The following is a 13,338-nucleotide window of genomic DNA, read 5'->3' on the forward strand; positions in this document are numbered from 1 at the left end:
GAAAGCTAAATGTTTCGTGCGTAAATAGATAGATATGATAAATATGTAGGTAAAACGTGTGTTTAATTTACACAAGTAATAAAAATGTAAGTGATTGCTATCTGTAGGTAAAATAAAATATGGATGGCTAATCGCATAGCAATTAATATGTAAGAAACTCGCGATGCAGAGAAAATAATATTGTTTCGAACTTTCGTCAATAGATGGCGCTTTTTATTTGTGATCGTTTTCTGAATCGCGGTGTCAAGATTCTCTATATTTCAATAGATACCTATTATAATCAGATATAGTTACTTCTTTTAAGATTTACGTCAATTTCCACTATCGTAAGAATAGCTATTGAACCACCATTCTAGTTACTTGACAAACGTCAGTACGTTTAAGGATAAATTTAGAAATAAAGGTTTTAACTTTGATATGTTATCATTGAAAGACATTTCTACATTATTATAACCAGATCCTTTTCCTTCAATATAGTATCATATCATATTTTGATTGGCAGCAATAATAAATAATGCACTATTAATATCCGGTGCCCTTCCATAACTTATTATCAAAGTGACAATGACCGCTGTTACGTTAAACAATATTATTTCATGTCTCCAGTTGAGATAGGTTTTCGAAATTTTAACAAAAATGCTACAGGCCAAGGCCCATCGACTGTAAGATTAAGCGCCGCAAGGCTTTTTTTGAGGGGGAAAATCATTCAATGACTTCTCCCGCCTTGGGTGAGGCGTGTTGTTGCCGTGTTGGCGGTTGAAGCAACAGACATCGTTACGGTGTGGAGCAAAGCTGAAGACGCTGACGACAGATGGTGATGAAGAACTTCTGTGAAAGCTCTCTGTACCATTTAGAGGACAGAATATTAAGTAACGTCAAGTCATTTAGACTACCTCCTCTTTCTCTTATTTGCCATTATCCTAACTCTGGGTTGGAGGTGGATTAATCAGGGAGCGCTACTACTCGATCTACGGCACCCGTAAGAAGAATATTGGTAGATATCAATGTATTCTACTGTGCCGTAACTGCTCGGATGTACTTATATCTTACAGTGATCAATATCTCTTCAAATACTTGCCAACTACGCCAGAAATACAACCTAGTATAAATGAAATATTTATTTGTATTATACTGTATACTAAAAATATTAGCATAATATGTATTATAATTATATATCAATATATCATAGATTCATGAGCACGTATTCTTAAGTAACTACTCGTTATTAAGTACTAAACTAACTCTCAGAATATAAAATTAAATAATTATTTAAATAACTTAATAAATCTATATATACACGATTCTGGTTTTAATACCTATACATGTAATCACTCGGATCATTAAATACTAATGAAAACAAAACAATTTTAATATCTTAATCACAGGTACGTACCACAGTTAACGTTAGGCATAGAAATGAAAGAATATAATATTATTATATACTGATAGGCTGACGAAATTCTATCCTGATACCAATTTATAGGATGATGAAATAGTAAAATTGTAGTGTCACGCAAACTTGCACTTTAAGTTCTGCGTAGCAACGTCTTCAGTCTGATAAGTTCTTTGTCATAAAACCCTTAATACGTAACATATGCTGAAGCAATGACATTTCATATTTCTTAGGTATTTTCCGGTTAAAAACAATAATTGTCGCAAAAAGCCAAAATTGGGTACTACGTCCGAACGGCCCAAATCGAATGGCCCATGGGCCATTCGGACGTAAACAGAAATCAGCTACGTCCGAATGACCCACTAAAGGAAAAAAAAAAGAAAAACAAATGAGGAACTACATAATGTACATTCGGGTGCAATGTATATTTGGGTACGGTCGGTGTATTTTGGTAGTATTTTGGTAGTAATAATCAGTCTTATTTTAAAGAGTAAAACAACAAAATATTAAAATAACAATCTATACTAATATTATAAAGCTGAAGAGTTTGTTTGATTGTTTGTTTGTTTGTTTGAACGCGCTAATCTCTAGAACTACTGGTCCGATTTGAATAATTCTTTTTGTGTTGGATAGTCCATTTATCGAGGAAGGCTATAGGCTATAAAACATCACGCTATAACTATTAGGAGCGAAGAAATAAAGGAAAATGTGGACAAAACGGGGGAATTTATAAATTTTTGAGGGCTTCCGTTGCGTGCGCTGCGAAAATGGTTCAAGATACGAAAATTATATGTATGAAAGAATTATTCCTCTTAAAATGATCTAAAAAAAAGTCCGCGACAGTATATGTCTATCTTTTAGGATTAACTTACTAGAATCGTTTTTATGGTAATCAAACTAGGTCGAAATTAATGCATTATTTGTTAAGAGTTGTATTAACGAAAAAATATTAATCTTTATCGAAATAAATGTGTTGTTCATTAAGAGTATTTAATTGTGAACAAAATTGTCTTTGACATCACTAAACTTCAATAAACATCTTAGAAGATATTACAATTTTAAAATAACTCCGATATAAAATTCACCCGCGCCGCATGATGTGCGAAACACGACGCTGCCAGGAGGAGAGGCATTGTTTGCGAACGACGCGGAGCCTGGTGTAACTATACTAAAAAAAAATATAGTCTTACTAACGAAGTAAAACATTTTTTCATCATTGACCATCGAAAGCGTTTGTTTACAGCGTAGAATGGCAAAAAAGCGGTTTACCACACGCCCACATTTTATTGTGGCTGTCTAACAAAGTACAACCAGATACTACGTATAGTGCAATAATATCGGCTGAAACATTTGACAAACAAAAAAATCCAATTCTTCAATTTATTGTCATAAAAATATGATAGGGTATAAAAATATGGTCCTTCAGGATTTCATAACCTTAAATGATAAATGATATTTATTTCTGTAAATAGATTATAAAATAACACTTTTACACGTCAATACATATTTCAAATAGCTAGATGAGGCCTTGCGTCACCATGTATGAAAGAAAACATTTGTTCTAGAAAGTACTCTTTCTTTTTTTTTGAGGGGGGAAAATCATCCGTTGGCTACTCTTGCCTTGGGTAAAGCGAGAAGGAGTGTAAAAATTACCCCGTTCTGATTTGAGCCGGGGCCCCGGTAATTTTTTACGTTGTCTGTTAGACTATTGGGTCCCATCTGTAGTGGCCTGGCTCTTTGAGGCGCGCACAGAACGCGACGCACGATACGCACGGGTCTGGTTTTGATCGGGCGACGAGCTACTCTTACTCGCCGTCCGCAGACCCGCGCTTACGGTGGCCGGGGATCGTCACGCGATTCTCGACGCCCGGAGTGTCTTCTGCGGCGGCTGGGGCGTGATGAGGATCATTCCCTCACGCGCTCCGCCTCCTCCTTAGCTAGGATGACTGGTTCGCAGAAGGGGGAGACGGCATCCCTTTCCCCCTCGCTCCGCACCTTGGCCTGAAATAGAGCCGGACGTGAGAGGTTACCGTCGCCATTCACATCCCTAAGGACATGGCGATGCTCAGCACATGCAATGCACACCGCCACTGTATGCTCCTCCCGCCGAATTCGAAACAGGTACCAACCGAAACTTCCGTGTCCGGTAAGTACCTGCGTCAGGCGGTAGGTGAGGACGCCGTGACACCTCTCAAGCCACTCTTCAAAGAGGTGACTTATCACTGCTATAACGCGTATGTAGCGAGCCCATCTAAAAAGTAGCCTAGGAATTTTATTTCTGAAACACAAACCGGGGTGGCGGTTACCCAACCTATAGGCGCAGGTTTCCGGAAAACAGTGGAAACACATATAGTATAGAAATGAGTGTGGGTTGTTCCTTATAATCATAATTCAGTGCTATCACGAATTTTCAATGCACAAATTAACCGTGGGTAACAGCTATAATTTATGAAGCTGAGAAAGTTGTTTGCAAAAATAAATATAATGCCTAAAATAACTATTCCACGCGGACGAAGTCGCGGGCACAGCTAGTATAATATAATAACAATTATAACTATACAATTAACTTAAATTAAAAAAAAAGTTACAAAATCGGTAAAATTATTGAAAAGGTTGAATAAAATATTTTTAATAAATGACATGCAGTACAGAACCTTATTTTCAGCAGCTTGTGTTTGTGTCGTATGGTGACAACAGAATACAAGACATTCGTCACAATCCTAGTCTTCCCTGGGCGTATTAGAAGTTTACTATCCACCATTACCGACAAACCGATTAACAACCAAGCAGCAACGCTCTCTGGCGGTTTTTTTAAGGGGGAAAAATCATCCAATGACTTTTCACGCCCGGTTCAGGCGAGAGGGAGTGTCAGACTGTTACTGAGTAAAAACCACTCGGTTTTTACTCCTGCTTTAAACAGGAACCCCAATAAAACAGGTTGTCCGTAGCGCTGGATCGAGCCTCAGGCCTACTGGTAGTCAAAGACTTAAGGTACCTTCAGGAGGTTGAAGGCAAATCCTCCGCTAACGTCGGTCACCGGTGACCACCACGGCGTTCAATGTGTTAAACGGGCATCTCCATTCCGCAAATCTTGCAAATCATGAGCAGTGATCAATAAATGAATGAATTGAACAATATCAATCACTGTCTTCTACTCCATCCTTGTCATACTCCTCGTTGAGTGTTTATTCGTCAAACGGATCATTAGATGCAGGTCTTATTTAAAGCCTTCATGATATAAAACTGCACACCCTCGTTCCTTCAACCTTTCTTTGCTCAATGTCTCTCCATAGAAGTATCCAAAAACATTTTATATGCTTACAATATTCAATTTAAAGTAGCCTGTGAACAAGACTGGCTAAATATGGCAGACATTAAATATTTCACACGTATATGCGAAGGTTATATGTATGAACATAATATTATGCTCCTTGGCTCTCATGATCCAATAGGCCGAAATATCAACGTAACCAATCAACAACCATTAACACTTTACGGGGGTCACCGGTGACCAACGTTAACGGGAGACTTGCCTTCAACAGTTTTCTATTGGCAGTCAAAGACTTAATATTTGGTTGCAACTAGTAAACTGGTTTATATAGCCACAGCTAAGAATTACAAATAAATCTTTATTATATAATAAGGTCGTTCGATATACCTTACGTATTGTATATCAACCGTGACTTTGTACATTTTTAGCTGCTACTATCGGGCAATCCAAATATATCAACAAGATTAAAATAGATATGAGTCAGATTTTATCGAAAAAAAATCTGAATTATATAAACTGGCTTGAAGATCTTGGCGTATAATGAAACGATACGTTTGCTGAGATAGACACACCAAAATTTTTATTTAATTTTTATAAATGAAATATTTATTTTTATAGTGAGTTATATATAAATAAATAGAACAAAAATGGCGGATTTAAAAAGTGTTTTGTTTGGTGTATTGCTTATGTTTTGTTCGTGTGAAGCGTACAAGATTTTAGCTATTTTTCCTGTGCCCAGTACTAGTCATGGTATCCTTGGAGACAACATGATTAAACATCTTTTGAATGCTGGACATGAGGTAAATCTTTATATATATAATTCTTCTGTAAGTGTGTATGTCACTGAACTTCTCTTAAACGAGTGGACCGATTTTGATGAACTTTTTTGTGTGTGTTCAAGGGGATCTGAGAATGGTTTAGATTCACAATTTTGTCCGCTGGACAATGTTTTTTTAATTAGTTTTTAATTTATTAGTAGTTGTTGATTTTGGAATTTTTTACATTGGATCCGACAGACGGCGCTACCATCGCAGTGTCAAATATTAATGACGTTAGATATTGTCATAACATTTGAATAACAATTTTCATCAAAAAGGTCCAGAATGTTTTAGCTTATTAAAAAAAGTTTAAAATTTTCAAATTAAAGACGTGTAGACAGGACAACGTCTGTCGGGTCCGCTAGTATTTTATAAATATATTACTTCTAACTTCATCTATGTAAAATACAGTTGTTGGCGTGTGTGTTTATATTATACAGAATGTGTCACAAGCCAATGCCAAAAATTCAAATTTTGCGCCTAATAACACATTTTATTTTATTTATAACAGATCAAATTCACAATGTTCCAATTCATATTGTAAATTGTACATAAGCAATTGTAACAAACAAGGGATTTAGTACAATTAAAATAAAACCAATAAAAAATATAGGCTTATCAACTAATTTCTGTCCGGCCTTACTTGAATTATCAAATCAACACACTCTTGGATGATGATCACATGATTGCGATTAAAATGTTAACGTTAGAACGCATGTATTATTATATAAAAATGATACTACTCATATTACGCATGTTTTATTTCGTAATAATATATTTTATACCAAAACAAAAGTTTTTTCTTTGATACGTCGACCCATAAAATATATATTTTTTTTTAACCAAAGAACCTTTGTAGCCAAGTGCTTAGTACGAGTTTGCAATACGTTTAACGAGATCGAAACGAGAGTGGGTCCAGCGCTCTGATTGGTTAGTTATTTCGCACCAGCTTTCGTTCGACGTAAAGCAAACTTAGGTTTGGTGCACATAGTAAAAAGTATATTTATATTATTATCCTGTATCTACTAGTTTTCATTGTAAACTTAAGTATTTTATAGATTAAGCTGGTAAACGAGCAGACGGATCACTTAATGTAGACCCAAGACCCAAACTCCCAACACTTTCCAATCTTCCTAATCCCCGATTCCTTAACAACACTTCAATTCTTAACTCCTAAACGGCCGGCAATGCTCTTGTGACGCCTCTGGTATTTCAGTTGTCCATGCGCGGTGGCGATTGCTTACCATCTGCTGATCCGTATGCTCGTTTACCGGTTTATGGGTGTGAAGAAAACATTACAATTCTAATATAAATTATATTATTTTGTTAACAGGTTACATACATAACACCTTTCATCAAGACGAAGAAATATAATCATCCCAATCTGAAAATAGTAGACGTGTCTGCTAATGAAGAATATTTTGATGGTAAGTGACAACTAAAATATACAATCAAGAGAAGTTATTGGATGATTTTCTCCCATAAAAAAGGCTATGGATATTTCCAGACCATAATCTACCCGAGTTCCAAATTTCATCCCGATCCCTACAACAAACATACACACAAAATCATTTGTCATCATAAGATAATGTATACTCATAATATAAATGTATTTACAGAAAGTCTGACGGACATAAAGATGATTATGTCAGGAGCGCTCGATTACAAAGACCCTGTACTAATGGCGCAGCTCACAATCATGTTGGCTACCACCACACTTGGTAATCCAAACGTCCACAGTTTCCTGAAAGACCCAAATCAGCAGTTCGATGTCATCATTGGAGAATACATGTTCTCCGACATGTATTCTGTGTAAGTTTAATATTGAATTTTACCTATAGTTAGAATACGAAGACGATTGGTAGTCAAAGACATGTGCTTTTGAAAATCTGTCTACTAATTGAAGAATTTATTGGTGCCCTTTCAACCAGTGTGGTGCAAGTGCAACGTCACGCCTTTTATCCCCGAAGGCCCGAAGGGGTAGGCATAAGTGTACATTACGGCACGTAATGCCGCTATACAATGTACACCCACTTTTCATCATTTGACCATACTTTTCCAAATGTTCACCATAGAGATATAGGATTGAATTGAACTAGTCGTACTAGTCGTACTTAATTTTGATCTTGTTTATTAGGACCGTACTTGTACTACACATGTTAAGACCAATACGAAGAATGTATAGCGCTAATAATAATTCACCAAAATCGTACTATTGAGTTAAACAGTTTTTACCGCTGCGAGTTTTTTAAGAAAACATAATTATTTGTTACAGCTTCCAAGCGGTATTCCAGTGTCCATTCATCTGGTTCTCCACAATACAGCCACACTGGGGGATTCTAAAGATGGTGCATGCACCCCTAAACCCCTCATACAACAGTGACTACATCATTGGCAACGTTGCCCCATTCACCTTTAAGGAAAGAGTTCAAGAGCTGTGGTACCAATTGAAAGGATTGTTTTATCATAAATAGTAAGTATTTTACCTATCACCATTTTAAATACACACAGGTTTACTATGAACCAACTATGAGCTATGGCATCGTTATTTCTTCAAAGGCCACCGAAAGTACCAATGAGACCTTCTCCAAGTTATATTATACTTTCTAAGATTAGGCACCGCTGACAAACGGTGAAGGAAAACATCTTGAGTAAACCTGGGCTTATATTTTCTAATTATAAGTCTGAAATCGCCAACCTGCAATAAGCAAGGGTGGTGATTAATCTTCAAACCTTCTCCGTGTGAGAAGAGGCCTTTGGTCAGCAGTGGCTACTTGTAGGCTGTTCTAGTACATGATCTAACCTCTTCTACCCATTTCAGTATCAATCCTGAACAAGAAGACAAAGTATACCAGGAACACGTAGTTCCAATTTTGAGAGCTCAAGGAAAGCCAGTGCCCAACTATGAGGAACTCAAATACAATGCGTCTCTGGTATTAGGAAATTCTCAAGTGGTATTTGGCAACGCTGTGCCTTTACCACCAAACTACCAGCACATCGGAGGCTTCCATATTGATGAAGATGTCAAACCTTTACCAGAGGTATGATTAGTATAAGTATGAGAAATAATTACAATATTTTTTGTGAATAGAACGTTTCAAGACCGTCAATGGGAAATTAATTAGTTGATAAAAAACAAACATGCTCGATTTTTCTCCGCCTGCGTCGAAATCATTCAAAGTCAAAGTCAAAGCATTTTATTTCAATGAATCCTAAATAAGCACTTTCGAAACGTCAAATTGAATGATGTCCGTCAGTCTGTCTATCAGTGAAACTAGGTGCTCGTTCCAAAGTGTAGCTTCGAATGGAGAAGAACGAGCAAGAAACTCCTTGATTCGTCGAGTAACTTGATATAACTATTAATTAAAATATATTTCATTTTTCAGGATCTAAAGAAGTTAATGGATAATGCGAAGAACGGTGTTATTTACTTCAGTCTTGGATCAAACATTAGAAGCAAAGACTTGCCAGACAGCATGAAAGAAGGTCTCTTGGAGATTTTTGGAAAACTCAAACAGACTGTTATTTGGAAATTCGAAGAGAATTTGGACAAGACACCTAAGAACGTGCATATAGTGCAGTGGGCACCACAGCAGAGTTTATTGGGTAAGCTAAAAGCGCCGTAGAACTTAAAGTACTCCAACTTTTAGCCAGTCATTTTACATACTTCATTACTCTGTGGAGTTTGACAAAAAAGTACTGAATCGATAGAAAATTCTAACTTGATCGGATCCATCAGACCACCACAGATGGGGCCCAGTAGGGCTGATGCCTGATCCGGAGCTGCGGACTACCTAGCGGGTTTACCGGGGCTTCGGGTCGAAAAGCAGGAGAAGGAATGGGGTGGTTTTTAGTCAGTAAGAGTCTGACACTCCCTTTCGCCTTGCCCAAGGCGGGAGAAGTCATTGGATGATTTTCCCCCCTCAAAAAAAAAAAAAAAAGCATGAATACATTATATAGGTATAATAAAAAAATATATTGGAGAAAAGGTGGTAACGAAGATACTAAAAGGTTGGGATTGGGGTTATACTTGAAAAATAATTACTGGTAAGTAGTGTAATGACAACTATATTAATGGACTTTATATTTACAGGTACACTGCAAAAATAAAGGAAATATCTGTAGCATACCACCACAGTCCGATGAAGCCGGGAGAAGCATTGAACTTCTGGGTGGAGCACGTGGTGCGCACGCGCGGCGCCCCACACCTGCGCTCGGTGGCGCTACAAGTGCCGCTGTACCAACAAGCGTACCTAGATCTGCTAGCTGTGATACTGGCAGCTGTTGCTGTTATATTACTAGTGGTTAAGAGGATTTTAAGTTTATTCACATCAGAAAGTCCTAAACTAAAAAGGAATTAAAAAATTCTAATATTGTACCAACAAATATCGACGTAGCTTTCTATAAATGCATGTTTGTTTAAGCATGGACCTTGTTTCTGTAACATTAGTATGAGTTTACTTTACATTTAAAATAATCAAAACGTGTAGTCGGTTGGCCGACTCAAACAAACCAACCAATCAGAACGCCGAATGCGCTCTCGTTTCGATTACTTTAAATATAAAGCAAACTCGTAATAAGGGTACTGGACAGATTTTGATAGTATTATCCCTAATGCATCTTAGTAGTAGTAACTTCCTAACTGAACTGAACCACATACATTAAAAATAAAAATTATTAAATACTGCCAAACTACTGAAAAAGCGATGATAATGACGATGATCCAGTGGCACTTTTTCTCGATTCATGCTTGACCAAAGTATACTAGTATACAAATGTGAAGTGTGTGAAGAATTTAACATTTAGGTAATTTAATTTGCGTGTATTGGAGATTTAAGTGATATTATTTATTATAACTGAATGTCATGATAACTGAATTATAATTTGTGTGTTTGAATTTTTGTTGTTCTCATTTAATTTCGAATACCTCATTTTAGAATGACGATTATGTAAACAAGGGATGGTGAAATAAAATTAAACCAATATGTGACATTTACATTCATGGGACACATTATGTATCATCTTGGCAAGGCCACTACCGTACCTCCAGATATGAATATTATTTAAGGTTAACGCTACTAATATTATAATTAATGCGAAATGTAAGCATGTGTGTATGTTTGTAACTCAATCACGTCAAAACAGATAAAAGAATCGGGATCAAATTTGGAACAGGGGTAGATTATTGTTTGGAATAACGCATAGGCTAGGCTTTTTATCCCACGGGTGAAACCGCTTGTAAATACTACGTATAATATGTAAATGATTATTCATAGTCTATAGTCTATTAACTGCACGGTTGGTGCGGTGGCTGGGCAACTGGCTGCCGCGCAACGGGTAGCGGGTTCGATTCCCGCACGGAGCAACTCTTTTTGTGATCCACAAACTGTTGTTTCGGGTCTGGGTGTCATGTGTATGTGAACTTGTATGTTTGTAAAAGCACCCACGACACATGAGAAAATCCTAATGTGGGGCAACGTTTTTTAAAAAAAAGTCTTATCATTTGAATCAATCAATCAAATCACTTTAATGCATCCATAGTGTACAGTGTGGTCTACAAATATTATTATTCCAATTCAAAATTACTGCAAACGTGTTTCACTAGACATGTGCATTAGTGGGTACTACAAATCTAATCAGTACTCATGTATTCATATGAGTATTGATTAGATTTCTAGTATAATTAATTAGATCGGACTAACTTACCTGTGACGTCCGATCCTCAATTGTGTAGGTAGCATCATCCTCGCTAATTATACTAGGTAGTACGCACTTATTAGGGCACGCTGTCACAATATTTAAAGATGAACACATTCATAAAAAATATTTATGCTCTGTGGTCATCTCTTACCACACTGGCAACATCATTTACTTCAAAGCATACCTGCAACACAACTCAAACAGGGCAAAAATAAACAGGTTCCATGTTTATAATCCGGGAAGGGTAGGGACTTAGCGAGGATGATGCTACCTACACAATTGAGGATCGGACGTCACAGGTAAGTTAGTCCGATCTAATTAATTGTATAGGTAGCATCATCCTCGCTAATTATACTAGGTAGCTGTTCAAAGAAAGAGTTGTGTTGATAAACAACACTGTTTAAACATTTGAACATTGTTGTACCTACTTATACAAGACTTATAGTATAATAAAATCAATATGTCCCGAGTACTGTTAGGTACAAGAAGAAAATTAAGTAAGCAATACTAAATCAAATTATGTTTAGAATCTCTCAAGATGTACCTAAACCATTAAAACGTTTCTATAACTAGTGCTACAACCACTCGTGGTTTGCACCATTTTTATGAACCAAAAATACTTCTAGTATCAGAACCACTTATACCTACATTATTTAGTAGGTATTTTACCAATATTAATTGAGGCGATCTATTCATTAGTATATGTATCAAACGCTTTAAAATTGATTAGGAATAACTAGTGGCGCCACTTATTGTGTGCATTATGAACAATAATCTTATGTTTAAATAAATCCAGTCTATTATGAAAATCTAAGATCTTTCATAAGATACCTAGGTACTTATTAAGAATTATCAAATATTCTATACTTAGTTTAAAATGTTTAAGTTCCCAATTTTCAGTAAAACTATAACCTGATCATAAATCCCACATCATTAGCTACAGAACTTATTCCAACCAATATCAAGATTGTTGACAATGGATCTATTATAAGAACAACCAAAGAAGACGGATTGACTGACCAGGCAGTTGTATTATTTAAATGATTTCAATACAGATGCATCCATTTGAGACTTTAGCAGTAGATACATGTCCACTACCTAGAGATGTATTCACTTCAAACTGTAGAAAACATATTGTTAAGTTTACTCCTCATCAGCTTTAAACCTAAAAATAGTCATTTCACTGACATTCAAACTTTGCATTGTCCCTGCTAATAGCAGCAAGCTTTTGTTTCATAAGATTTACTTTGGTAACAATAAAATTGACTTCCAACATTTTTTAATGTTTTTTGTCAAATCCAAATAACTTATGACAGATTTGTCCCAGGACAATTAATAATTATTCTTAATAAAAATAGTAGTTACTAAAGTAAAGAAAATCATAATGATCTAGATCATTATGATTTTCATTTTCATTCATGCTATCAATATTGATATAGTTTGAATTATATATGTGATAGTTAACAGTCCTAAACTATACTTAAGCTATGATTTCATAATTAATAAATAATTTATATTTATTTGTTGAATATATCTTATCTATCTGGACTTGTGTGTACCATATAATAAAAACAATGGTAGGTACATAAAGTGAATTAACATTCAAATGGCAATATTCTCTGCCAGTCACCCTTAGGGTTTAAATAACAATGGTACATATTATGTATTTTAGAATAATAATGGAGGCCTGGAGGATTTCTCTGGCCTTAATTTGAATACACTTCTAAAAAACCATGTTAATAATTATCTATCTGATAGTATTGAAAAAATATCTATGATAAGCCATCATTAAATTTAGAAGTAAAAATATCACATGATATACTTATGCTGTAAAAGAGTGTATGTCAAAAGTGATCCAAGGTAAAATCATATTAGCGTTTTGTTTCATTTAACAATATGAAATACCAACATTATTCCCATAAAATGGAGTAGTAAGTACTCCTTTTCTTAGGAAAACATTCCTGATAATATAATAACAATCAGTGTGTATTCTTGTGTAAAGATGATAAAGATGATGGACTCCTGGGAGTTCTACGCTTGAGTTGCACCATGGGTATCACATCACTCACGAACCCCGTTAGCTGTTCTTTACCCCCCCCCTTTTTGTCTCTTAGTACTGAAAAGGGAGAAAGGGATATACAAAATATTCCTGTACT

The 13,338-nt window shown here is 35.9% G+C and overlaps 1 protein-coding gene across 1 annotated transcript; it reads left to right on the forward strand.

Moving 5' to 3' along the window:
* The first annotated feature begins 5,186 nt into the window (after positions 1–5,186).
* On the forward strand, positions 5,187–10,384 carry LOC118277903 (UDP-glucosyltransferase 2). The gene is made up of 7 exons (XM_050700058.1): positions 5,187–5,464; positions 6,816–6,909; positions 7,102–7,294; positions 7,758–7,955; positions 8,304–8,523; positions 8,869–9,099; positions 9,538–10,384. Exons 1-7 carry the CDS (start codon positions 5,312–5,314, stop codon positions 9,841–9,843), a joined length of 1,395 nt encoding a protein of 464 aa, XP_050556015.1. The 5' UTR covers positions 5,187–5,311; the 3' UTR covers positions 9,844–10,384.
* Positions 10,385–13,338: the final 2,954 nt, after the last annotated feature.

This window comes from Spodoptera frugiperda, chromosome 18, assembly GCF_023101765.2.
Source record: "Spodoptera frugiperda isolate SF20-4 chromosome 18, AGI-APGP_CSIRO_Sfru_2.0, whole genome shotgun sequence".
NCBI classification, from domain to species: Eukaryota; Metazoa; Arthropoda; class Insecta; order Lepidoptera; family Noctuidae; genus Spodoptera; species Spodoptera frugiperda.